Source organism: Typopeltis vanoorti, chromosome 6, assembly GCF_054136105.1.
Source record: "Typopeltis vanoorti isolate ZY-2024b chromosome 6, IOZ_Tvanoo_1.0, whole genome shotgun sequence".
NCBI lineage: Eukaryota > Metazoa > Arthropoda > Arachnida > Uropygi > Thelyphonidae > Typopeltis > Typopeltis vanoorti.
This window is the reverse complement of record NC_143554.1, coordinates 47,107,802-47,133,338: the sequence shown is the minus strand read 5'-3', so window position 1 is coordinate 47,133,338 and position 25,537 is coordinate 47,107,802. Positions and strand designations below refer to the sequence as shown.

The following is a 25,537-nucleotide window of genomic DNA, read 5'->3' as shown; positions in this document are numbered from 1 at the left end:
TTGATTCTGCCAGAGAGGCATGTGGTGAGGTTGTCTGCAAGGATAAAAAAATCAGAACTCCCTGGTGGACACAGGAAGTTAAAGAGGCAGTGAAGGAAAAGAAGAAAGCATATCAAAAGTTCCTGTCAAATAAGTCAGCTTGTTCTCTTAGAGAATACAGAGACAAATGCACGAGTGCTAAACACTGTGTAAAACTAGCTAAAGAAAAGTCATGGGAGGAATTTGGCAAGAATATAGAAAATAAATATCAAGAAGGTGGCAAAATATTCTGGAAGTTGTTGTAGAAGCTAAGGAATGGAGGAAAGAGTGTTGTAAAAGGAGTTAGAGATGATAAAGGTGACATGAAAACGGGAGAAAAAGATATCCTTGAAGTATGGAGTAATTACTTTGAAAAACTGCTAAATGAAACAAACAGTGATGACAGCGCAGTGGTAAAATACACTGACCAGGCATGCAGTCAGGAATACATATCCATACTCGAAGTAGAAAAAGCCATCAAAGGCTTGAAATGTGGAAAGGCAGCAGGAGTAGATTATATTCGACCAGAAATGCTGAAGTATGGTGGTAAAAGAGTCTTACAGTAGCTAGACTGCATAGTTCAGAAAGCCTGGACAGAGGGACGAATTCCCGATGATTGGAGTAGAGCTCTCATAGTACCCATATATAAATAGGGAAATAAAACTGAATGTGAGAATTACAGAGGTATTTCCCTACTGAGTGTTCCTGGCAAGATCTATGCAAGTATACTTGAGAAACAATTGAGAAGAATTGTGGAAGAAAAGCTTGGTGAAGAAAACAAGCTGGATTCAGGCCAAATAGAGGCTGTCAGGATCAGATCTTCACTTTACGACAAATAGTCGAGAAAGCATGGGAATATAAAAGAGATCTGTATTTAAGTTTTGTTGATTTGGAAGAGGCATACGACAAGATGCCAAGAGAGAAGCTATTCAATACACTACAGTTATATGGTGTCAATGGGACATTATATCAAGCAATACGTAGTCTTTATTTGAGTTAGAATTCAAGTTAGAATTCAAGGAAGTACAGGAAGGTGTTTTAATGTTAAATCTGGTGTGAGACAAGGATGTACATTATCCTCTCTGCTATTCATTATCTATATGGATCACATTATGAAGGAAAGTGGTATTAAACATGATATCAAAATTGGAGATGTTAATGTCAGTTTTTTGCTTTATGCGGATGATGTTATACTTCTAAATAAATCCGCTACAAGTCTGCAAGATTCTCTGACTAAATTTAATAGCTGTTGTAATAGATATGGTATGAAGGTCAGCAATAAGAAGACAAAGATAATGAAAATAGGCAGAATCATTGAAAATGTCAACTGTGTTGTGAATGGAGAACCTGTGGAACAAGTGAAACATTTCAGCTACTTAGGCACGATTTTTACTGAAGATGGTAAATTAAATATAGAAACAGACAACAGAATCAGCAAAGCTGGTATGATAGGAAGTCAATTGAATAAATTCATATGGAATAAGAGAGAAATTAGTCGGAACACTAAATTAGCTTTATACAAGACAGTGTTTAAACCAGTTCTAACTTATCGATCTGAGAGCTGGGTCAGAAGTAAAACACTTGACCGAAGACTAGAGACCGCAGGTATGAGAGTCCTGAGAAAGATTATAGGCGTGAACAGATGGCATCAATGGCAATATCACATTAAAAACGAGGATATTAGGAAAGAACTTGACATTGTCATCATCCAGGAATGCGTTGACATAGCTAATCTCAGGTGGTATGGTCACTTAAACAGAATGGGTGAAGAAAGATTAGCAAAACAAGTGTTCTCTGCCAGGTTGGCAGCAAAATGACCCAGAGGAAGACCAAGATATAGGTGGATTGATACGGTACACAGTGCCTTAGACGATAGAAATATAAGATCGGATATTGTTGAAGCCTTGACAAGTAACAGCCTGATTTGGAGGAAAATTGTAGATAGGAAGTTGGTAATGATGTAATTTTTTTCATGTAGTACTATCATATCCTGTACACCCCTTGATATATGGCAGGAATTTGATGATGATGACAGTTTCCATTTTCAATTTGCAAAGCTGTTATAATGGGAAGTCAAGTGAATAAATTTATATGGAATAATAGAAAAGTTGTCAGAACACTAAACTAGCAGTATACAAGAAACTGTTGAAGCCAGATTTAACTTGTAAATTTGAGAGCTGGGTTAGAAATACAACATTGATCATAGACTGGAGATCATAGATATTAGGGTTACTAAGAATGATTAGGAGAGTGAACAGATGGCAGTATCCTATTGAAAATAAGGATCTTAGGAAAGAACTTGGGTTTGTTAGTAGCAGAAGTAATTTCAGGTGGTATGGTCACTTAAGCAGAATGAAAGGTTAACAAAAAAACAAAGACATAGCAGAATAATTTGGAGGAAAATTACTCATTAGGAAATTATGAATGATGGAACATTTTCATGTGGTACAGGTATCCCTTGCTTAACAAGGAATTTGATTAATGCAGCGAAATTTATTGCGGCAATACCTTTATATGCATGGCAAGAGTTTTAATTAACGTGCCTTTAAATTTTACCATTCAAAAACCTCGAGGAGTGTTTCTTGGCTGAGAGAAAGAAAGTTGTGAGCATGATGACATCATTTCTCCCATTAAGCATTAAGAGTGGGTATGTTACAAGCACCAATTGTTCTGCTGTATTTACAAATTAACGTTCGTAAATTTTACAGTCCATTAATCATGTCAAATTCTTGTAGACAGGCTTATACATTGGTTATGCATTTCTAAATCACTTAAGGAATTGAACAACGTAGATACAAATATAAATTAAATTATACTTTAATAAATATTTCCGATATATCGGCAACGTCACATTGCCATTTTCAAAAGGAACTTACAAAAAGGCACGTGCACGCAGGCACTACAACACACTAACTGAGAATGAAGAGAAGAAGCTATTGTTCTCCTAGAAGTCCTGATGGTGCTCTCTAACAGGCTAAGTAGGTGTTCTTGACTGTTGGGCTGAAGGTCTGCTGATGTATGCCTCCCAAATTTGGGGCAGTCGCATACAATCAAATTTGTTGAGGTTTGGTGAGTTTCTTAGGGCTGAGGCTGATTCCATAAATAGTCTTTCGAATTTGTATTTGCTACGGTGTATTACTGTAGCTTTATTCCACTGTATTCTGTGGCGTGTATCCAGAGCATGGTCTGCAACACCAGAATGGCTGTACTTGTGAAATCGGATGTAGTCCTTGTGTTCAGAAATTCTGATATTTGCTGTCCTGCCTGTTTAGCCAAAGTAAGACAGTTTACAACTGCAAGGGACCTGGTATACACCAGGTAGGTCTAGGGGACGTGGTTGGTCTTTGATGAAGTGGATAAGGGATGCCAATTTTCTGTAAGGACCTAACAGGAGTTGAGGGCATGGTTTTTTAAAATTTTGATAATTTTTTCTGAGGTGCCTCGGATGTAGGGAATGGTGATGGATTTAGAGTAATCTTTGTTGTGGAGAGGGGGAGGTGGTTGTGGTTTGTAGGTTTTAATATTTTTTGGAATTTTTTTTATGGCCATGTCATTAGAACAGATTAGTTTAGTCCTGTTGTATAGTGTTTTCACCACTCCATATTGTTGTGAGGGTGGGTGGTGGGATTGTTGGTGAATGTATCTGCCTGTATGGGTGGGTTTTCTATAAACTGAGAAAACCAAGGTTCCATCAGGCTGGCGGGTGACTAGTGTGTCTAGGAAAGGGAGGCTGTTGTTTTCCTCTTTTTCCAGGGTGAACTTGATTCTGGAGTGTTGGTTGTTTAAGTGTGTTAAGAAGGAGAGGAGTGTTTCAGAGCCATGTAGCCAAATAGCGAACACATCATCAATGTAGCGAAGCCATATGGTTGGTTTTTGTGGGGCAGAGGCTAAGGCTTTTTCTTCAAAGGTCTCGATAAAGAAATTGGCCATGGGTGGGGAGAGTGGTTCTAGAATGTTCTAGAATGTCAAAAACAAAGGCAATGCTTTGCCATCGGAACTTTGTATAATGTATAATAGCTATGTATAAGAGCACAAGAAAGTTGTTTACGATTAAGTGTGTGAGAAAGTTGTTTGTAAGCTCTGCATATGAGCACCTTCAAAGCTAGTATCAAAGAGGTCTGCTAGTTTCAGAGAAGTTTCCGCTGCCCGACAAGACAGAGAAAAAAGAGTGCGCGGAGGAGAAAAAAGAACGGACCGGCCTTAACAAAAGGATCAAGGAAAACTGCCAATTTCTTCGGGGTTTACCAACCCTTGGTGCAAGGTTCTGGGAAGGCGAAAATAAAAGAGGACTGAGCTGACCATCGTGGGCAGTTCCTGGCAGAGAACTAGTGGGGAGGGTTCGGCAGAGAACCAGAGGCAGTTGAGAGGAGGCGAGGTCCATTTGCTGACAAAAGGAGAGGCAAGGACCAGTTACCGAAGCAGGAGATGTGAAGCGCTGTTACTGAAAAGAGGCAATTGGCAGAGAATCAGAAGCATACTGACCCAGAGAAACAGAGTTTACGGCGAACCCACGCCAGAGGAAAAAATTGGGTAGTCAACCGAAGCCAAAAGTCGCAAAATGATCTTTAAGCCTGTATGCTGAAACTTCTTGCCTGAGCTTTTGAGTACCAGGGAAATTTGCAGTCCAAGAACTGCTACTACACTGATGAAACACCCCCTGAAGCAAGGCCTGAGATGAAAGAAAAATCACAGAGACTTTGATGCAGGACCTATGGAAGGTGTCACGACAAAAAGCCTCCGTAAGTATGTTCCAACCTTAAATGTACTTTCTTTTTGTAATCTAGGAGATATGTCATAGATGGACTGATAAGAAATAGTAATAAGAAATATCTATAAGAGAGTCCTCTGAATTGTTAACTGGAATATGAATTGTAAGATAGCTTGCCATAACTAGTTAATCTCTAGTGTCCTCTGAGTTGTTAACTGGAATATAAATTGTAAGATAACTTGCCATAACTAGCTAATCTCTAGCTAGTTATGGCAAGTTATCTTACGATTTATATTCCATAACTAGCTAATCTCTAGCTAGTTATAGCCTTTGAGTTGTTGTTAAATGGAGTATTAATTGTAAGATTACTTGCCATAGCTAGCTAATCTCTTTGAGTAATTTAGTCTCAGCAATTTGATTTTTTTAAGCAGAGAAGTAACAGAGTAATTATATATATTGTATAGTTACAGAGTAATTGAAAAGTGAAAGTTTGTTTCTTTATACCCAAAGTACAAAGGATAGGTAGAGAAAGAAACCTCCCTATCGCTTATTTAATGGACTTTGTTTTTTTAAGTAAATAAAATGTGTTTTAATTAAGTCAATAGAGTGCCACCTGATCGTTTATTTTACAATGCACTGTTCCTAAAAAAAATTATCGGACTTGTGAGCGGGAAACCAAGTGAAATAGCTGAAGCGTATAGTTAAGTGCAAATAGACCGCGACTGTTTGTGTTAAGTTTTACTAAAGGAATTTGTGTTAGAGAAAGAGAGAGAGAAATCAACCAGCCGTATTACTGAGTTTTATGCCAGTTAAAAGATATTAGTGGCACAGTCTCAATAAAAATAAATTTTGTAGTATCCATAGGCATCGTAGTGTGAAAGGTAGATAAACATAGTACGCAATAGAATAAGCAAGAAAGGTTACGAGAGAGCGCACTGCTAATTAGAATAATGGTATTTCAAAGGTGCAGTAACCAAGCAGGCTTTATAAATAGCAAGTAATAGCACACACAGTTTATTATTATTTGTGACACCTCCAAGGAGTCCGAAGACTCATCACAGGAGGACACCTACTGTACAACTCTCCATCTCCACCACTACACAGAACCTCTACTACCAATCACCTACATCAATGCTATCTACTGCGCACAACCACCACCACCACAACTGGTATTCTTTGTCTGTAAATTGCGTGTGTTTTGAAGGTATAAAAGTATAAAATTTACAGTATAAAAGTTTTACAGACCAATGTGTAAGTGAATTGATGCAGTTAGAAGTGCTTTAGAAGACCAAAATATAAGAGCTGACTATGTTAGAATTCATGTATGTGAGTAATTTGAAGAAAAATTGTCAATAGGAAGTTAGTGTTAATGTAAACTTTTCATCTAGTACTGCCATATACTGTGTACTTTCCATGAGGGTATATATATCAGGAATTTGATTATGATTAAACAACCAACATCCCAAAATACACTTCACCCTAGAAAAGAGACTAACAACTATCTCCCCCTTCCTAGATGCACTAGACATGGCTGTTTGTTTGAATGACACAGCACTGGAAACTGAACATGGGTACCTTCACAACAAGTTTTTAGCCACTGGCTAAAATGCAAAGAACATGTTGGTGTACATAGCTCTGAAAACTTCACTTCTCTTGTGCATGTTGGAGGCAGTGGAAATGGAGATGAAGTAAACTGTTGAACATTTTCATTTGGTTATAAATTAAATTAAAGATGCCAAGAAATTATATTCTTGTTTAATATTTTCTCCAAGTGTAAGCAAAGTTTGCACCTGAAGTAACTTCACAACTATGCTACTTTGCATAAAGAGGCTAGTGATTTCACTGTAATTTCCTTAGTATGTTATTATTTAGGTAATTAATGTGAAGTCACTAGCCGCTCTGTATACAAGTAGCCTAGTCATGAAGATACTTCACGTGCAGACTTTCTTTGCTTACACTTGATTAAAGAATTAAACAAGAATATAATTTTTTGGCATCTTTAATTTAATAAAGTGAACTTTTATTCTCTATTCCCATGAATTGTGGACTTTGTGTGCTGCATTGGTTGGTAACCAATAATGCAACTGTTTGGTGTTGCTGTACATCATTTTTTTTTTTTTTGTGATATATCAACAATCAATCTGAAATTATTTCATTGCTATGATGTGAAAGCATTGATAGTTTCTGAAGTTTGTGGAACCCATACACGTAATTTGTACACATTTTCTAGTTGATGCAAATGATTTTGTCAAAATTGAATCTCCTTTGCAACCGTCTGGAAAGTTGGCTTGAAATTGATTGCCGTGTTGGCTAATAGTTGACTTATCAGTGGAAGTCATTCCTCCTCACCCACAGGATACATTGTCAAGCGACTTGCCAACTGACCATAGTTTTTGAACCATATTTGGATTTTGTATTGATTCAGTTTATTTTGAATGCTGTGTGTGTGTGTGTGTGTGTGTGTGTGTAACATTTGTATTCAGTTTATCCTTATAAAGCAAACATGCTCTAATCGTTGGAATAGGCATTTTGTTATAATTTTTTTTCATTTTTCCTGAACAAGTCTGCACTTCCAAAGTATCATCTGTGTCATTTATACTTTGGAAGTGCAGACTTGTTAATTTTCAATCTTTTATACTTAATTACTACAAAATTTTCAGCAAAAAATATGTGGAAGTTAAGAATAAATGTTACAAATTTTTGTGTTTTTACTTGTATTTCTCCTGTATTTTTCAAGAAGTTCTGCTTGTGTTCTAAAATGATACTTGATGGTAGGCACTTTGTTAAAGTTTACCATACATGATAAACTAGTATTTGATCACATTAGCTCCACATATAGCAGATTGCGCTTGTTTCAAATGTCTGTTCATTTTCAAAAAGGATTTGAATCTCATCTGGAATGCAAAGAACCTTAATTAGGGTTTTTCAACTGACGGTTAGGTATCCAGTCTCATACAGAGGTGCCAGAGTTTTTTCTCCTGGAAACTCAGGTTTTCATCCTGCAAAACAGGCAAGCCAGCTAGAAGAATACATGAAATTTAATGATATGATGCGCTGGTCTCATCGTTGATTTGGCTGTAAATCACAAGCAGCCAACCAACCAACTTCTAAAAATTTGTTACTGATATAGGCAGCTGATCATTATACATGACATACATGTATATTTTCTATAATATTTAGACAAATATGTAATTTGTTTGTATTTACCATACTTTTTAACTCTCATTTCCAAATTTTTCTATAGTATCATTGAAGTTTCCTCTACCTACTAGTGTGCTAATACATCATGCAAGAGAATTGATGCTAGTTGCCAGAATAGCTCTTGAGTTACTGGGAAAAGATTATAAGAGTAGTAAGTTTTCTACTACTAAAAAAATTAAAATTTTTTAATTTAAAATTAGATTAAATTAGAAAATCTAAAATTTAAAACTTATTTATTTTTTGTAACAAGTTCAGTTAAAAAAAAAAAATTAAACTCCTTTATGTTTACAATGCAAATCACTGTGTGCTTTGTATTTTGTTTAAAACAGAAATTCAGTTTTTTGAAATGTTAACTGAAAAATTCACCCAATACATATGCTGGCAAGTATAAATCATTACTCTATATACTTAACGAAGATTCGTGTACATGTTGCTCCTGAAGTTAAAGAATATTCAGAAAAGATGGTATTTTATTATATTTTCTTAGAATTCTCTATAACAAGGGAAAAAATCTTGCTCAATATTTAAGTTTATGAAAAGTCCACTCACAGATTGTTGTAAATATACATGATCAAAGTGTGATCCATATACTGTGAAACTTTGCAGGAATACGTTATGTGTTGTGGAATATTTGAGGTAGCAAAAGTAGTTCCAAAATTCATCAGCAAGGTAGGTGTAAAACACCATTTTCATGGAATTTGCATATCATGCAACTTTGCTTGTGCCAGGAGGGTTTAAAAAGATGGACACAGGATTTTTCCCTTCATTCTGGTTATTAATACAATTCAGTGATGGCACTAACCTTGCTCCAACATGCTTTGCTTGTGAAGCTGTGCTACCTAAACCATCTCAATGCTGTTGCTGCACAATGAATTTTGTCACCTGAACAAATGTCAATGAGATCCACTATCTCCATGTGCTCTGCAACAAATGATTAGTCGTTTTGAAGAAACTGGATCAGTGGGAGTTATACCTGGCATAGGTCACAAATCAATCAGTTCACAACAAGTGAATGAAGTTGCTACTGCCATTGTGGAGCACTCCACGAATAACATCATTGTTGATTCCTGCTTTTTTTTTTTTTAACCTGTGTACAGTTAAGTACATACACAAAAAAAAAAAAAAAAACCTATTATTACCTTTACTGTCAAGACAAGATAGCCTTACATAACTGTTTGGAAAATTCTATGGAAGATTCTGCCTTTTTACCCATTCAAGATAACCCCGATACAGAAGTTGTGCCTAACAGGACTTTGAAAGTTGGCTGACATTCACTTTGGCATTTCATGCTTAACTGGAGTGGGATGCTGCATGGCTGTGGATGATTTTGTGGGGAGATGAGGCTCACTTTTACCTGAATAGAGCTGTGAATACCCACAATTTCTGGGTATGGGCTACACAAAACCTGCATGCAATCCAATAAATTCCCTTGCATTCACCCAAAGTTACTGTATTGTGTAGGTTTACATCCTTATCATTGGACTATTCTTCTTTGAGGACATTTACCATGGGTCCTGTGACCTGCTCAGTTACTACTAAGAGGTATCACGATACGATAAACAATTTTTTGTGTCTATGCACGGATTCAGTCATATTCATGCAGGATGCAGCCCCCCCCCCTTCACACATCTGTTGATTCATACAGAAGGTTCTCCGAGAACATTTCACAGAATCCAGAGTGATCAGCCATGCATTTCCTACTGTATTGCTGTCTCATTCATCTGATCTGACCCTCTGTAACTTCTGCCTCTGGGGATCTTAAAGGAAGGATATTATCATTATCTGAGACCTCCAGGGAGTCAAGGACTCGTTGAGGGAGGCTATAATCACCCAAACCAACTGCCATATCTTCTCTTAAATTCATTCACACTTTATACACTCACTACCCCTAAAGGTAAACTATTCCACTCACTCACTTCTCTGTGAGAGGAAAAACGTAGCTCTTACTCCGCTTTCTTGACTGTGAACAAACTTCCATGGATACCCTCATGTTCACTCCCCACCTTCCATATAATGAAAAATTTCATTAGATGATATCATATAACACCCATTCAATAGTTTATAGATGTCTATCATATCACCCCCTCTTTTTTCTGTTAACAGTCTGTAATCCATATACTAGCAATCTGTCCTCATAATCTAAATCCCATAATCTGGATATAATCTTTGTAAATCTTCTTTGCACCCTTTCCACAGCTTCTTTATAGCCCTGGACCAAATCTGCACATATTAATCGAGGTGGGGTCTTATGAAGGTCTTATAAAGAGGAACAACGACTTCCTTATCTTTACGTGTTAAGATTCATTTCAACATCGCAATTATCCTCTGAGTTGTTTTTGAAACTTTTATGTGACCTTTGAACTTCAAATTCCTATCCACCATTATGCCAAGATCTCCTACTCTCGTCAGTTTCTTGTAGCATAACCTCGCTAATATAATATGCCGCTGGAAATCTCATCACAAAGTGATGAGATTTCTTTAAACTTGGGGTACTTTTTAGGAAGTACCCAAAGTACTTTACACTTATTAAACTAACAGCCATTTTCTTTTGTTCAAATTTCCAGCCTATTCAGATCATTCTGTAAGTGCGGGATATCATCATCACCAAAACAATTGCACAATTCTTGTTAGACCCTTCCTAATATCATTAATATATAGATTGAACAGCAATGGCCCAAGGACTGTAATTTGAGGTATACCACTGCTCTGGCAGATTCACATCCACCATGTACCACTTTTTGATATCTGTCTGTCAACCATCCCCTGATCCAAGTCAAGAGTTTATATTCCAATCCCATATTCTCCAGTCCACAGCCTTTCGTGTGGTATCCTATCAAATGCCTTAACAAAATCCAATATTATCATAGTGTATCCATTCCCTTTATCGAACTCGGCCGTAACATTGTTATAAAATATGAGTGAATTGCTAAAACATGGCCTTCCTTTAGTAAACCCATACTGTTCCTTGCAGAGTATAGCTTGTTTTTTTACCCATTTCTGTATGTGAGTTCTTACCAACTTCTATGAAATCTTCACTACCACACTAAAGATACTGATAGGTCAGTAACTAGACACTTCAGTTTTTGCACCATCCTTGTGTAATGGAACTATCATACATTCCTTCCATTCTTTTGGTATCATTCCTGAGCCTTAGACTGAAGTTATATAAACATGTGAAAGGCCTAGCCAATTTGGCTGAACATTCTTTTAGCGAATTTGCTGACATTCCATTTGTCCCTGTTGACAAATTCTTATCCAGTTTATGCAACAACTCTTCAACTTCATTTTCATGCACCTCTAACTCTTCATCCAATGTAGCAGTTTTACTGTGCATCATGTTACATACACTTGGTTGATATATCTTAGCAAAGTGAGCACTCATTAATTGAACAATCTCATTAGCTATTGACACTAGAGTGCCACCTGCATTCAATAAAGTTATTCTTCCACATTCATTTTTTCTTTTGCTTGCAGCTATGGTAAAATATAAAATACAATCCAAAAGATAAAATTCTTTTGGATTGCCTTTAGCTTGCATAGCCATATGCAAGGTAAATAGGAGTATGAAATATTCATTTCTTACTCCAATGTAACTTTCCATACAATAGTCGTTATCTTCCTAACCCGAGCATTATATTTCGTGACTATTCTTACTCTTATTTTCACGATATTCTTTCCACATCATTTTCTTGTGGATCTCTTGCTTAATAAGGTTGCACATCCATTTCACTCCTAACTTATTTATTCTTCAAACTCTAGGGCTGCATTCAGATACTGCCTCATTTAAGCACTTTTTCAAAGATTCTCATGCATTGCTGAAATTTTTTCCATTCAGTAACTGATACCATGGAACCAAAGATAGTTTTCTCCTAAGGTGATCATAAATTCCAACTTTGTAGTTCAGCATGTAACCTGTTCTGATGGGAACATTAATATAATTAGATACTTCCCAAGAAAGCACACTAATTACTGTCACCAACTGGTGGAAACTAGTCATATTCCAAACAGAGACCCTTTCTGATTTATCAGGATCATCCTGATAACTTGCCAGCACTGAATTATGCTGTCTTTCAGCACCAATCAGCTACTTTCTGTTGTTGAACACACTGTGCAAAGGATGCAGTTTGTGGCATAATGGGAAGGACAACACATTGAACAGTATAGCCTGTGAATGCATAATGTAAGTGAATAAAAATGTATTATTTATACTTGTGTCGTGTTTCTCCTCCTTACACATGCAGAAAAATTGCTACATTTACATTTATTAAATCATACAGCATTTCCTGGTGGTGAATTTGGGAACTACCCTTTTTTTCCTCAGATATCACTTCCACATGATACACAATGTATTCCTGCAAAGTTTTGCAGCATTTGGATTGCTTGATGGTGCTCAACAATGCCTTAAACGCAGACACTTTAATTTTGATCACCCTGTACATTGGACAAGGATTGGATAATCCATATATTTTTCTCTAGCCAGACAATTTTGTAAGTCACTTCAGACTTTCATTAAGTAGGGCACTAGTCTCATACCAGGGAAATTTATCTGCTGCCTTAAGACATTCACATACATCCTTGCTACAGTAGGATTCGAATAACCCTTGGACTTGGTTTGAGAGTGGAGTTATCCATTCATCCAACCTAGCAGCAAATAAGAATTCTTGTTCCATAGAGCAAGATATTTAAAGAGGTAGTTCACTTAAAATATAATAGATTTCTACTGTTAAAATGTGAAGATGAGATTATCAGTAAACCTTTTTTCATTTACTGTTTCTTTTTATTTATATACCCATGCCTATTAAAACCACATAGGTCATTCACAGGTTATAGGCTAGGTTCGTACCATGAGTATCAGTTAAGTATCTGATTTTCTTTCAGTATATTCTCATTTACCTTGAAAATAATACTAATTTTCACAATTGAAACTCATATTTTGTTCATTTTATTTCTAAAGGAAGATAAAAATTGATTTTATCCAGTCTGACATACTCAACAGCGAAATCATCCTCCTAGGAGATTGTAATGTCAACAACACCAACTAGCTTTCCTCCTCCAGCTGTACAGATCTTGCAGGCAGAGATGCTGAAACATTTGCTGTCACTAATGACTTTACACTACTTGTTCAGATCTTCTTCTGCAACTTGTCTCACTTAAGTGGGGTCGTTGTTAATGATAAATCTCCACATCCTCCTGTCTTGGGCTGTCACCACATCCAAGTTCTTCATCCTCAAGTCCTCTTCTACCAGCTCCCTCCATCTCTTCTTTGGCCGCCCACGCTTCCTCCTTCCTTGTGCATCCATCTGCATGACCTTTCTTCTCACATATTCGTCCTCCCTCCTCATCACATGAACAAACCATCTCAACCTTGCCTCCTGTATCTTCGCTCCTAAGTTCGTAACTTTCACTGTTCCACTCACATAGTCATTTCTCAGACGATCCTTTCTGGTCACACCGCACATCCACCTACGCATTCTCATCTCTTCTAAATCCATCCTGCTGATGTTATTTTTCCTCAGGGCCACAGTTTCCATAGCATATGTCATAGCTGGCCTCACTACTGTCCTATAGATTTTGTCTTTTAGTTTGATCGGCACCCTCTTATCACATAGCACTCCAGCCATCTCCCTCCAGTTCCTCCAACCTGCTTGTATCCTGCATCCCACTTCCTTCTCAGCCTCTCCATCTTCTTCCACTATTGAACCTAAGTATCTAAAGTCCCTCACCTTCCTGATGACATTTCCTTCCAGCTCCAGATCTGTCTCCTGTCTGCCACCCACTGTGCAACACACTCTGTCTTACTTCTGCTCAGTCTCATACCTCTCTCTTCCAGTACTTTTCTCCATGTTTCCAGTTTAGTTTCCGCTTCTTCTCTTGAATCTGCACACAGCAAGATGTCATCTGCATACAACATTGTCCAAGGTGCATCTTCTCTCACCTCCTCCGTCACCACCTCCATCACAATATTAAACAGAAACGGACTTAATGCTGACCCTTGATGCAAGCCAACTGTTACTTGAAAACTTTCTGTCTGTCCGAGACAGGTCCAAACACTTGTCTTCACATTTCTGTACATCTCCCGCACCAACCTGACATATTTCTCCGGAACCTTCTTCTCCCTCAGACACATCCAGACTTCTTGGCTTGGCACTCTATCGTATGCTTTCTCCAGATCAATAAATGCCAGATTTTAAATTATTTAAAGTGAGCGAGTTCAAGGCAAGGTATGATAGATACTGTGAGAATGTCGTATAGTTGTGTGGACATGATGTTTAGGGCCTCCCTCGATGAGTCTAAGGACTCCCTGGAGTAGCCCGAAAATAATAATAATAATAATAATAATAATAATAATCTTTGTCTTCCTCTGGGTCTTTTTCCTGCCATCCTGGCAGAGAACACTTGTTTTGCTAATCTTTCTTCGCCCATTCTGCTTAAGTGACCATATCACCTGAGATTAGCTCTGCTAATACATTCCTGGATGCTGACAATATCAAGTTCTTTCCTAATATCTTTGTTTTTAATATGATATTGCCATTGATGCCATCTGTTCTAGAGGTATGAGTTCAAAGTTGTGTTACAAAGAGTTCCTTTGTCAGTATCTATAGAAACCAAAGTGAAGAGAATGGGGGGGTGAATAGTTGATTAATTTGATTCCTCTTTTAAACATACGATTTATTATGAGTTCTAGGGATGCCAATGAATAAATACATTTTATGGATTAATTTGTACAGTCTTTATTCAGAAGAAAAGTAGTAATCTTCTGAAACAGTGAGAAAACTTGTCTTTATTGATGCATTGCATTTATTCTGAAAATGTGTACATTCTTGGCAGAAATTTGTCATCTCATAAATATGCTTTATTTAGTTATTGGTTTGCAATCATTTCAACAGTAGTTTTCATTTGGATAAGTACTGTGATGAATTGTAAATAAAGTGACTTTATTCATTAAGCTTTGTCAAAGCATGTAGAATATTTTAGGTAGATATTCTATAGATTAGGTAGATATCAAAGCTTAGGTAAAGAGAGAGAGAAGCCATGGTTGCAGAGATGAGCTCTGTTGCTCTATGTTAATCAGTATAAAATGCATTATTTTTATACTGATTAGTTGAACTTAGTCACAATAGAATGATAGGCTGAATCACAATGAGACAAGCGTGCAATAGCATATGTGAGAAAGCTGGAGTTATTCAGCATGTTTCCTGATCCAGTAATTTCCTTCAGTGTGAGATGTTAATATTCAACTTCTGTTTTTGTTCAGAACTGCTAAGTCACATCAATAAATGTAGTGCACTGTCACATTAGCAATTCTAGATCATTTGGCAATTTTAATTTTGCAATGACTAATGGAAGCTACATACTAAATTTAGGTTTCGTTACTTACTTTTAGAAATAAGAGCTGCTTAGTTTGCCATCAAGTACTGTGATATATGACATTTATCATATTAGAGTAAATAAATAAGACATGAAATTGCAGAGTAGACAACTAGAATTGCTCATTCAACTGTAGATATAAGATGTGTGTGACTGGATAACAGTTTTGGAGCACCTCAGCCTTGGTTCACATTCTAATGTATTAATAGTTCCTATGTTCTGTAACATTTTCAAAGCAATTTGAATGGTTCCTTATGAGATGATTTGGACTCTGTTAATTACCTATTTTTTTTTAAAAAAAAGCCTGTTCTTGAACAGGGTTTTCCAAACTACAGTCCATAAGCCAGCAAAGTCATTTGACTAGCATGGGAGTATGCATTTTTACAAATGCACAGGTTCCACTGATATAGTGAAATGAATCATGTAGAGTATAGTTCAGGAAGTTGAGGTGGATAACAGTGGTTAAGTTGCCAGCTGAGTTCTGGTACATACAGCATTGTTTATTTTCAGCAGATATGAGAAAGCTGGAGTTATTTTGCATATTTCTTGATCTTTCCTTCAGTAAGATGTTAATTCTCAACTTTAGATCAGAACTGCTAAGTCACATCATCGATCTACAGGAATCCACAGTAAGAACAATCATAAAAGAAAGGTTTACAGATTTTGGAGGACATAGATTCTAACGAGGAACGAATTGTAGCCACAAGGCAAGGAATAAAAAAATCATTAACTTGCTATGAAGAAATTTTGTGTGACAAGAAAAAGACATTATGCCATCAGACGAATCTATTAGATTTTATGAAGCCATCTACATCAAAATAACTTTCTTTTTTTTATGTACGAAAAACTACAATTATGATTATATTTCTTAAAAAATATAGGTGTTTTTGTAAACCTTGGGTCCCAATTGTATGTTTGTATATATAAATAACACGCAAAATTATACCTCGAGTTATGCGAATTCGACTTACGCGCTTTTTGTTGGTCCCACCTACCGCATAACTTTGGGGTTTTGCTGTATAAAGAATATAGTATTTTTAGAAGGGACAGAAGAGAGAGGAAGAGGAGATACTGCTAATAATATCAGATGATTTGAATCCAGTTAGGATAGAAACTCAGGAAAGCAACAACAGTAATAATGTTTCATGTGGGAAGTTTTTCACTTGGTTATGTGAAGTATATTATACTTGATTTTAATTGAAGTGTAAGCAGACATTTTGCATGTAAAGTATCTTTGTAGCAAGACTACTTGTATATAACATCTGTGGACTTCACATCAGTTGTCTTAGTATCCCATAATGCAAGACACATTTCTATTTGGATGTGCATTAAGAGAAAGGTAGCCTTCTCAGTTTGACCTTTATCAAGGTCTCAACAGTGGGAGCCAGACCCAGAAAAATACAAAGGTTGAGTCAGTGCATAATTGATATTTTCCATACAGAAGTAGTAAAATGGTCTATCATCATCTTAAAATACTCTGCCTCAGAGAAGCTACAGGAAGTTTTTTTGCATGTGTATCAAGAATACAAAAATTGTATTGTTTTAATCCTTAGCTAGGTGTAAGCAAACAGTATTTACTTACACGAAACAGTGAGTTTGAGGTTATCTGGAATTTGAGGTGATGTGGAAGCTAAACAGGATGAAATATGTGGTGGGGTATTGCTACTGACCTGACAGTTATTTATTGGAGAAAATGAAATGCATTATCAAATTACCTTAACTTGAAATCCTTTCTGATCATAGGATCAGAAAGAGTTTCAGTTAAGGATGTGACTGTTGTGATCATGCCATACTAACATGTAAAGTGTGTGGATGTTTCAATTAGGAAAGGTATGTTGAACTACAAAGCTGGAAATTATGACAAAAACTCATTGTAATGTTCGGTTTTATGATATCAGTTATAGAATGGGTAGGTTATCAGCAACCGCATGGGAAGCTTTGAAGAGATGCTTAAATGATGCTATATCTGAATTTATCTCTAGTTAGAAGAACAAATAGAGTAAGAGTGAAATGATTTTTTTTTCTACCCTTTATTATGTAAAAGATCCTTAAGATGATGTGGAAGGAATATTATGAGAATAAGGATGAGAGCAGTTATGAAATATTGAAAGTATATGCTAGAAAGTTTACAGTTAATGTAAGGATAACTTAAAATGTGAAAAGAAATTGGCCGAATGCAAGCTCCAGACAACCTAAAAGAATTTTATCATTATGCGGCAGCCAAAAGAAAGAATAAATGTGGAAGAATAACTTTACTGAATGCCAACAACACCCTTGTTCATAGCATGATACCCTTGGCATCATACCCCTTAATCCAACTACCATAAGTAGCAATTCAATGTGTGTTGTTTCTTAATATATTAATAAGAATATAGTCTAAGAAACCTTAAAAATCATACATTTTAAAAATTTCAGTTTCTCTTAATTAAAATGATTTAAATTAATTATACTAGTGATATCACTTGAATAATTAGAATAATAGTATTAGGAATGTAATAATATATTGTTTGGTTTTGATTCTTGAAGATAAAATAATATTCCAGAAATATTCTAGAAAATAATATTTCAATTTCTCTTAATTAAAATGATTTAAATTAATTATACTAGTGAGAACGCTTGAATAATTAGAATAATAGTATTAGGAATGTAATAATATATTCTTTGGTTTTGGTTCTTGAAGATAAAATAATATTCCAGAATCAGTACAAATTTCATTAAAATTTTTAATGCATAACTTTGACAGTCATAGTTGCTGGTGCAAGCATTAGAATTTAAAATTAGTTTTCTGAAAATAAATTTTTCTTTATAAAAAGTTGGTTATGCACCTACTTTAAAATTTTAAAACCAAATTTGATTTTTTTATAACATATTTTATATAGAGGTAACTTTGTATAATGCAGTACTTATACATCGCGGTTTCGATATAATGCGGTCTACAAATTGTATCCCTTGTTGAACGCGGTACTTATACAATGCGGTTTCGATATAAGACTGTCCACAAACTGTAGTAACCCTTTATCTTTTCATATATTTTTCAATGCGTGACTTAAAAATCAAATTTTATCTTCGTTAAATTTTGTCTGCCCGTATCGCACATGTAGTTATAAGTAGTGAATTTATATTAGGTGAAATACCCTTTAGCACACATTTACATCAGTTGTTTACCATATAAAGTGCTTATTGTTGAAAATTGTCTTTGTTTTCTGCCGGGAAAGCACATTAAAAATCATAAGTGTGTTAATCTCAAGCTGAGCACTTTATTTTTTGGTGAGTTACATACAATAGTTAATGCTTTTTTTTATGTAAAAAATTTATTTTTATAGTAATGGCCACTTAGAGTGCTTTTGTGATATGGTTGAAAACAAAATTACTGAATCAATTGATGGGGAAATAGATTTAAATTAGGAGGAACTGGTACAATTAATAGACGAAGTCGAAATGAGGAAAGTTCTGCCGAAGATTTTGATTGCAATGAATCCGTTAAAGAAATTAGCAAAGGATTGAACTTGGCAAGAAAGTTATTTTATGGATAATGATCTCGCAATGGAGCACTCCGGAAAATTCACGAGACAATTGGATATTTGTTTAGCTCCGTATTATGAACTTAATAAAAAATTGCAGCATAGTAGTAAGCAAGGTCTTATTACTGACGTCTTGATAACTAAACCAGCCGAAATATGCATTGAGAATTATGCAAATGATGTTCAAGAGATTTCAAGTGATGATGACGTCTGGCCACTCGTAAATAAAGAACATCTACAAAACGTTAGTTTTGAAGACAGTGATGACGATTAAATTATGCACTTTATTTTATTTTCGTAAAGCATTTTATGTATTATAAGCAATGAAGTTTATGCACAATTTATATTTTTATAAGTGTAAACTATGTATTGTGTTTCATAGTTTATGTTTCCTTAACTTACATGAATTACCTGAATTAAATAAAAATACATTTTTGTTGGATATGTCATTGTTTATATAATCTTTAAAACGATTTCGGAACCTAACCCTACTTTTTCTATGTGATCTGAGTCTCGCATAATGCGATTTATATAATGCAGCATTTCTATGGAACCTGACATATGCGTTATATGAGGGTTACCTGTATGTGTTTATAACTTCCGCCTAGTTTTGTTAATTATTTTCATTTTTTTAAAAAATTTAAAATTTGTTATGAAAATATTACTAATTAGCATTCTTTGATTGTTTCAGCATCTTTGGTACAGTACCTTCTTCAGTTACTTTTAGTAATTATAAATGGTGTTCAAGAGGATGGAAGCAAAGATTCTATAGTTGCCGTCACTTCATTTTTGCATCTTGTGCATGTTATTATTGAAGAGAGGTTGTGCACTCCTGCTGTATCATTAGTAAGTGTTTTTTATATATATATATATATATATATATATATTTATTTATTTATTTATTTATTTATTTTTTTTTATATACACCTTAACCATGCATGAAAGTGATTATTTTATTCATTTTCAGAAAAACTATAGTTGGTGATTTTTATACTAACTTCAGGTACTAAGAAGCTCAGGGTACTATCCATATCCAGTGCTTTTCCATTTTCCTGTGTGTATGTTAGGATCAGTGGCTTTTACAATGAAGTAACTTAATTTTTTGAAACCTAATTCATGTTTTTAATAGGGTAGTTATGACTGTCAATTGTCTGGCCAGTTTCCTTGTTTTGCTAGATGGAAAACCATTTTTCCCAGGAGAAAAACCCTATTTAGAATCTAGACATTGCTGTTATTTGCATTTTGCTTTCATGTTACAGATAAGGTCATAGTTGGTTTTATTCACGGGACAAAAACAAAATCTTGTGCTGTCTTCACAGTAAGTGATATTCATGAAATAATTTTGGTAAAGGAACATTTCCCCATTTCCAATGTGGAATTGGAACACATTATATTTAGAGTATTTGCAACTGAAGGTAGTTATGTCTGTACTGGTAGTTATTTTGCTGGACAATATTTTGGAGAACAAGTAGAATATATTCATTATCAACAATGGAACATGTGTACTAGATATATTAAAATAACTTTCACAGCTTACACATATAACAAAAAATTATCTAGAAATTTTTGAATCTAGAATTTATCTAGAATACATTTCATCCAACATTATGTGGACATTGTCTCATTAGTACCATATGCCAAATTTTTTGGGACTTATTTTTGACAGAAAGCTAGCGATCTTTACACGTTCGCCACCTTTGGGTAAAATGCATATTGAATATTCATCATCATCATCATCATCATCAAATTCCTGATATGTACTCTCAAGGGGGTGTACAGGATGTGATATTACTGCATGAAAAACTTAAACCATTACTAACTTCCTATCTACAATTTTCCTCCAAATTAATCTGTTACATGTCAAGACTTCACCATTATCAGATGTTATATTTCTGTCTTCTAAGGCACTTTTTATTGTATCAATCCACCTATATCTTGGTCCTCCTCTGAACCTTTTTCCTGGCAAAGAACACTTCTTTTGCTAATCTTTCCTCTCTCATTCTGTTAGTGACCATACCACCAGAGATTAGATTTGCTAACACATTCCTGGATGCTAACAATATTAAGTTCTTTCCTAATATCCTCGTTTTTAATAAGACATTGCCACTAATACCATCTGTTCATGCCCTTAATCTTTCTCAGGACTCTCATATCTGCAATCTCTACTAAGTGTTTTACTTCTGACTCAGCTCTCAGATCCGTAAGTTAAAATCGGTTTGAACACTATCTTGTGTACAGTTAATTTAGTGTTTTGACTAATTTCTCTCTTATTCCATATAAATTATTCAGTTGACTTCCTACCATACCAGCAATGTTGATTCTGTTGTCTATTTCCATGTTTAATTTAAAATCTTCACTAAAAATCGATTTAAGTAGTAGCTGAAATGCTTTGCTTGTTGTTCTATAGGTTCTCCATTCAAAATGCAGTTGATATTTTCAATGTTTCTGTCTATTTTCATTGTCTTTGTCTTGTTATTGCAACAGTTATTCAATTTAATCAGGGAATCTTTGAGACTTGTAGCAGATTATTTAGAAGTATAACATCATCTGCATAAAGTAAAGAGCTGACATTAACATCTCTTCTCAGGTTTAATACCACTTTCATTCATAACGTGATCCATATAGATAATAAATAAGAGAGGGTATAATGTACATCCTTGTCTGACACCAGATTTAGCATAAAACCATCTTCCCGTAATTCCTTCAATTCTAACTGCTGACTTACAACTCAAAGACTAAGTATTGCCCGATATAATGCTCCATTGACACCATACAACTATAGCACTTTGAACAACTTCTCTCATGGCACCCTGTCATATGCCTCTTCCAGATCTGTAAAACTTAAATAAAGATCTTTGTTATATTCCCATGATTTCTCAACTATTTGTGGTAATTTAAAAATTTGATCCTCACAGCCTCTATTTGGCCTGAATCCAGCTTGTTCTTCACCAAGCTTTTCTTCCACAATCACTCTCAACTGTTGCTTAAGTACACTTGAATAAATCTTACCAGGAACACTCAGTAAGGAAATACCTCTGTAATTCTCACATTCAGTTTTATTTCCCTTTTTATCTATGGGTACTATGAGAGTTCTACTCCAGTCATCTGGAATTCGTCCCTCTGAACTATGCAGTGCAGCCACTGTAAGACTTTTTATACCTCCATACTTGAGCATTTCTGGTCGAATGTCATATACTCCTGGTGTCTTTTTACATTTCAGGATTTTGATGGCTTTTTCTACTTCATGTATGGATATGTATTCCCGATTGCATGTCTGTTGAGTATTTTTTTTAATACTGTGCTGTCATCACTGCTTGTTTCATTTAGCAGTTTTTTGAAGTAATTACTCCATACATCAAGGATATCTTTTTCACCAGTTTTTATGTCACCTTTACATCTCTAATTCCTTTTACAGCACTCTTTCCTCCATTTCCGAGGTTTTTGAACAGCCTCCAGAATATTTTGCCATCTTCTTGATATTTGTTTTCTATGTTCTTAACAAAGTTTTCCTATGACTTTTGGTTAGCTAGTTTTACATAGTGTTTATCTTTCTTACATTTGTCTCTGTATTCTCTAAGAGCACAAGCTGACTTACTTGCCAGGAACTTTTGATATGCTTTCTTCTTTTCCTTCACTGCCTCTTTAACATCCTGTGTCCACCATGGAGTTCTGATTTTGCTATCCTTGCAGAAAACCTCATCACATGCCTCTCTCGCTAAATCAATTAATGTTGATTTGCCACCGACTCTCCAAGTTTTGGTTTCCTGTTCTCAAACTCTTTAATTTTTTCTTGTATAATGTTTGTATTTAGTTTACAGTTTACATGCTGCTCAACTTTCATTCACTTTATAAATTTCTTACATGTTCTTCTTTTCAGCATGAAATTCAATTTTATCCTGCTCATGACTAAATGGTGATCACTTCCAATTTCAAATCCTCTGTACACTAGTGTCCTGCACCAGTCAGAAAACATCACTATCAACAATGACATAGTCAACAAGAATTTTCTTATTCCTTGCCTCTTCTCTCCATGTAGATGTGTGCACATTTTTATGTTGGAACATGGTGTTAGTAATAACCAGTCCATCTCCTGAGCAGAAATCCAACAGGTATTTGCCATTATTATTAGCTTTGCTCTTTTCTCCAAATTTTCCCAACATATTTTTGTATGTCTGATAATCATTTCTTACTCTGCTATTTAGGTCCCCAACAAGGACCAACTTTTCCTTTTACATTGTGTCAGTTGCTTTCTATAAAGCCTCAAAAAAATTCCTTCACTTCTGCCTTAGCAAAACCTTTTGTGGGATAGGCAATAAATCTCATTGTCCAATTCCCCATTATGGTATTTGCCCACATCACTCTAATATTGCTTGCCATTCAAGATTAGCCTTCTAATTTGTGTTCAATACTTTAGCCACACCTTCTTTTCCCTGATTGTCATTGCCTGAATATAATATTTTGTATTTATTGCTCAGAAAAATCTTGCCAGATTTTGTCTTTTCTGTTTCAGTCACCCTCTGAAACTAACAGATAGGGTCCAACCGGTACTTATCTGATTCCTCAGCTAGCTTCATTTCTTTGCCATTTAGTCTTCTTATGTTGATGGTACTGATCTTGAACTCTGGTGATGTTGGGGTGTGTTTTAAGATTTGTTCCAGTAGCTGACTTTTTGCTGTTTGCCCTGGTTCCTTGGCAAAAACAAAAAGGGTCCTTGTTTAACTGGGCGACTCCCCAGCCAGCATGAAATTCTGTTATGTTGTACCATCCTTTTTATATTTTGGTTTAAGCCAATAAAAATACAATTTGGTCAGCTAAAACCCAAATTGCCAGCCTATCCAGGTAGATACCTAACAGGGTGCATCACGAGAAGGTGAGGATTGGATATTAATTCAGAAGCCCTGCTCGGTTCTCCACATTCCTTTAAAGGCGATGTGGAGGTCTCTTCCCAGTTATACAGCTTTGATCCTTAAGCACACCCCCATATTTGATATTGAATATATTGAATATTCTTCTCACTCTATCCTCTGCAGAATGAGGTGCCGATTAATGTTCATTTCTCTGCATTTATCATGCACTTGTATGTTCAAAGCTTGATTAAGGATCCGAGGTTTACAGTTGTTGAAGGGAGAGCACACTCTGGTGGTTGGACCCTATCTGTTATCAGGATATCTGAATAGCGTCTGGTGCTTTTCACACATCACCCATTCAAAGTCTTCATGTTAAATCATATGAACCACCTCTGTCATTCAGACAAAAACATTTCTCTTAATTATGCCTGAAAAGTAAAGTCCCTTCCAGATCATCCTTTGTGCACTAGTCCGTTTTCTTTATTTTGGGAAGTCTAATATCACACATCAGACTGCCATTCATCCTTTTGGTATGCTCATTAAAGAAGCTATGGAAGCTATTGGCATGAATGTTGACAACTTTACCTGGACCAAACAAAACAACATTCTTTCATAGCAGTCTTGCACCCCCACCCTGCAGTGTCTCACTTTATCAACTACAGAAGTCTCATACATCATAATTTGTCTGCTTTCAATTGTTCATCGCACACAGAGCAGTCCTCTTTGATTTCGTGCACCTCTATACTGATGGTTCAAGATTAGAGATCTCTGTTAGCTGTGCTTCCTAACATTACTATCTTCAAACAGATGCCACTCGATTGCATTAATTATTCAGCTGAGTTGCATGCCATTCAGCTCGTGCTTATGCATATAAAAGAAAACATCTACCAAAAGTGTATAATTTATACAAATTCTTTCAGTTTTTTTACAGGCTATCTCTTATCCATTGTGTGACTCACATCCAGTGCTTGGTGAAGTGTTACAACTTTCGTACAAAATAAAGATGCTTAGTTTTGATGTTCGGTTATGTTGGTTTCCCTACAACATTGGAATTAAGGGAAGTTACATCACAGATGCAGCTGCTAGATCGGCTTATACTTTTTTGACAGCCCCATATACTGACTACACACAGGTTATAAAATCAAAGTTAATTGTCCAAGCAATGCTCTTGAGAGGAAGCACTGACAAACAAATTGCATAATGTTAAGCCTGAAATTAAGCATGGGCAGTCTAGTCAGTATAGGAACAGAAGAGAGGAAATTGTTCTTGTTAGGCTCTACACATGTCAGTCATCTTACACATTCTTATTTAATGAGTGCTAATGAACCATCGATGTGCAAGAAATGGATCACTCATCTCACGATTAGTCATATTCTGATGCAGTGCTGGCACTTCACATGAGAGAGGAATGACTTTTTTACTTATCTGGCTGAGTCCTGTACACTTAGGTGGATGCTATCAGACTTGGACAGAATTGAATAAATTTTTACAAAGAATTATTCAGCCTTAATTAATTGTGAATTCTGAATAAATTAATTCAGAAATACGGTAGGAAACAAAAATTGGTGAGGAGCAGTTTGGATTTATGCCAGGAAGTGGGACAACAGAAGAAATATTTGCGCTAAGGCGATTGATGGAAAAATATAGGGAGATGCAGGCAGAGCTACATATGGTGTTTATATACCTGGAAAAGGCGTACGACAGAGTGGCCAGACAGGAGGTATGGAGGTGTATGAGAAAGAAGGGGGGGGGTGTCCGAAAAGTACGTCAGGTTGGTGAAGGAGATGTATGAGGGAGCGAAAACTCGGGTCAGGTCTAGTGTCGGCATGACAGAGGGGGGGGGGGGGTTTCCCCATTGTCGTAGGGCTCCATCA

The 25,537-nt window shown here is 35.8% G+C and overlaps 1 protein-coding gene across 1 annotated transcript in view; it reads left to right on the top strand.

Annotated features, from left to right (window-relative positions):
- Positions 1–25,537, top strand: part of LOC150105437 (telomere-associated protein RIF1-like) — a 396,727-nt gene that overhangs the window by 225,127 nt on the left and 146,063 nt on the right. The window contains exons 13-14 of the mRNA XM_090393961.1: positions 7,971–8,078; positions 19,508–19,662. Of these exons, the coding sequence (XP_090250087.1) occupies positions 7,971–8,078; positions 19,508–19,662 (263 nt within the window). The remainder of the gene's footprint in view (positions 1–7,970; positions 8,079–19,507; positions 19,663–25,537) is intronic.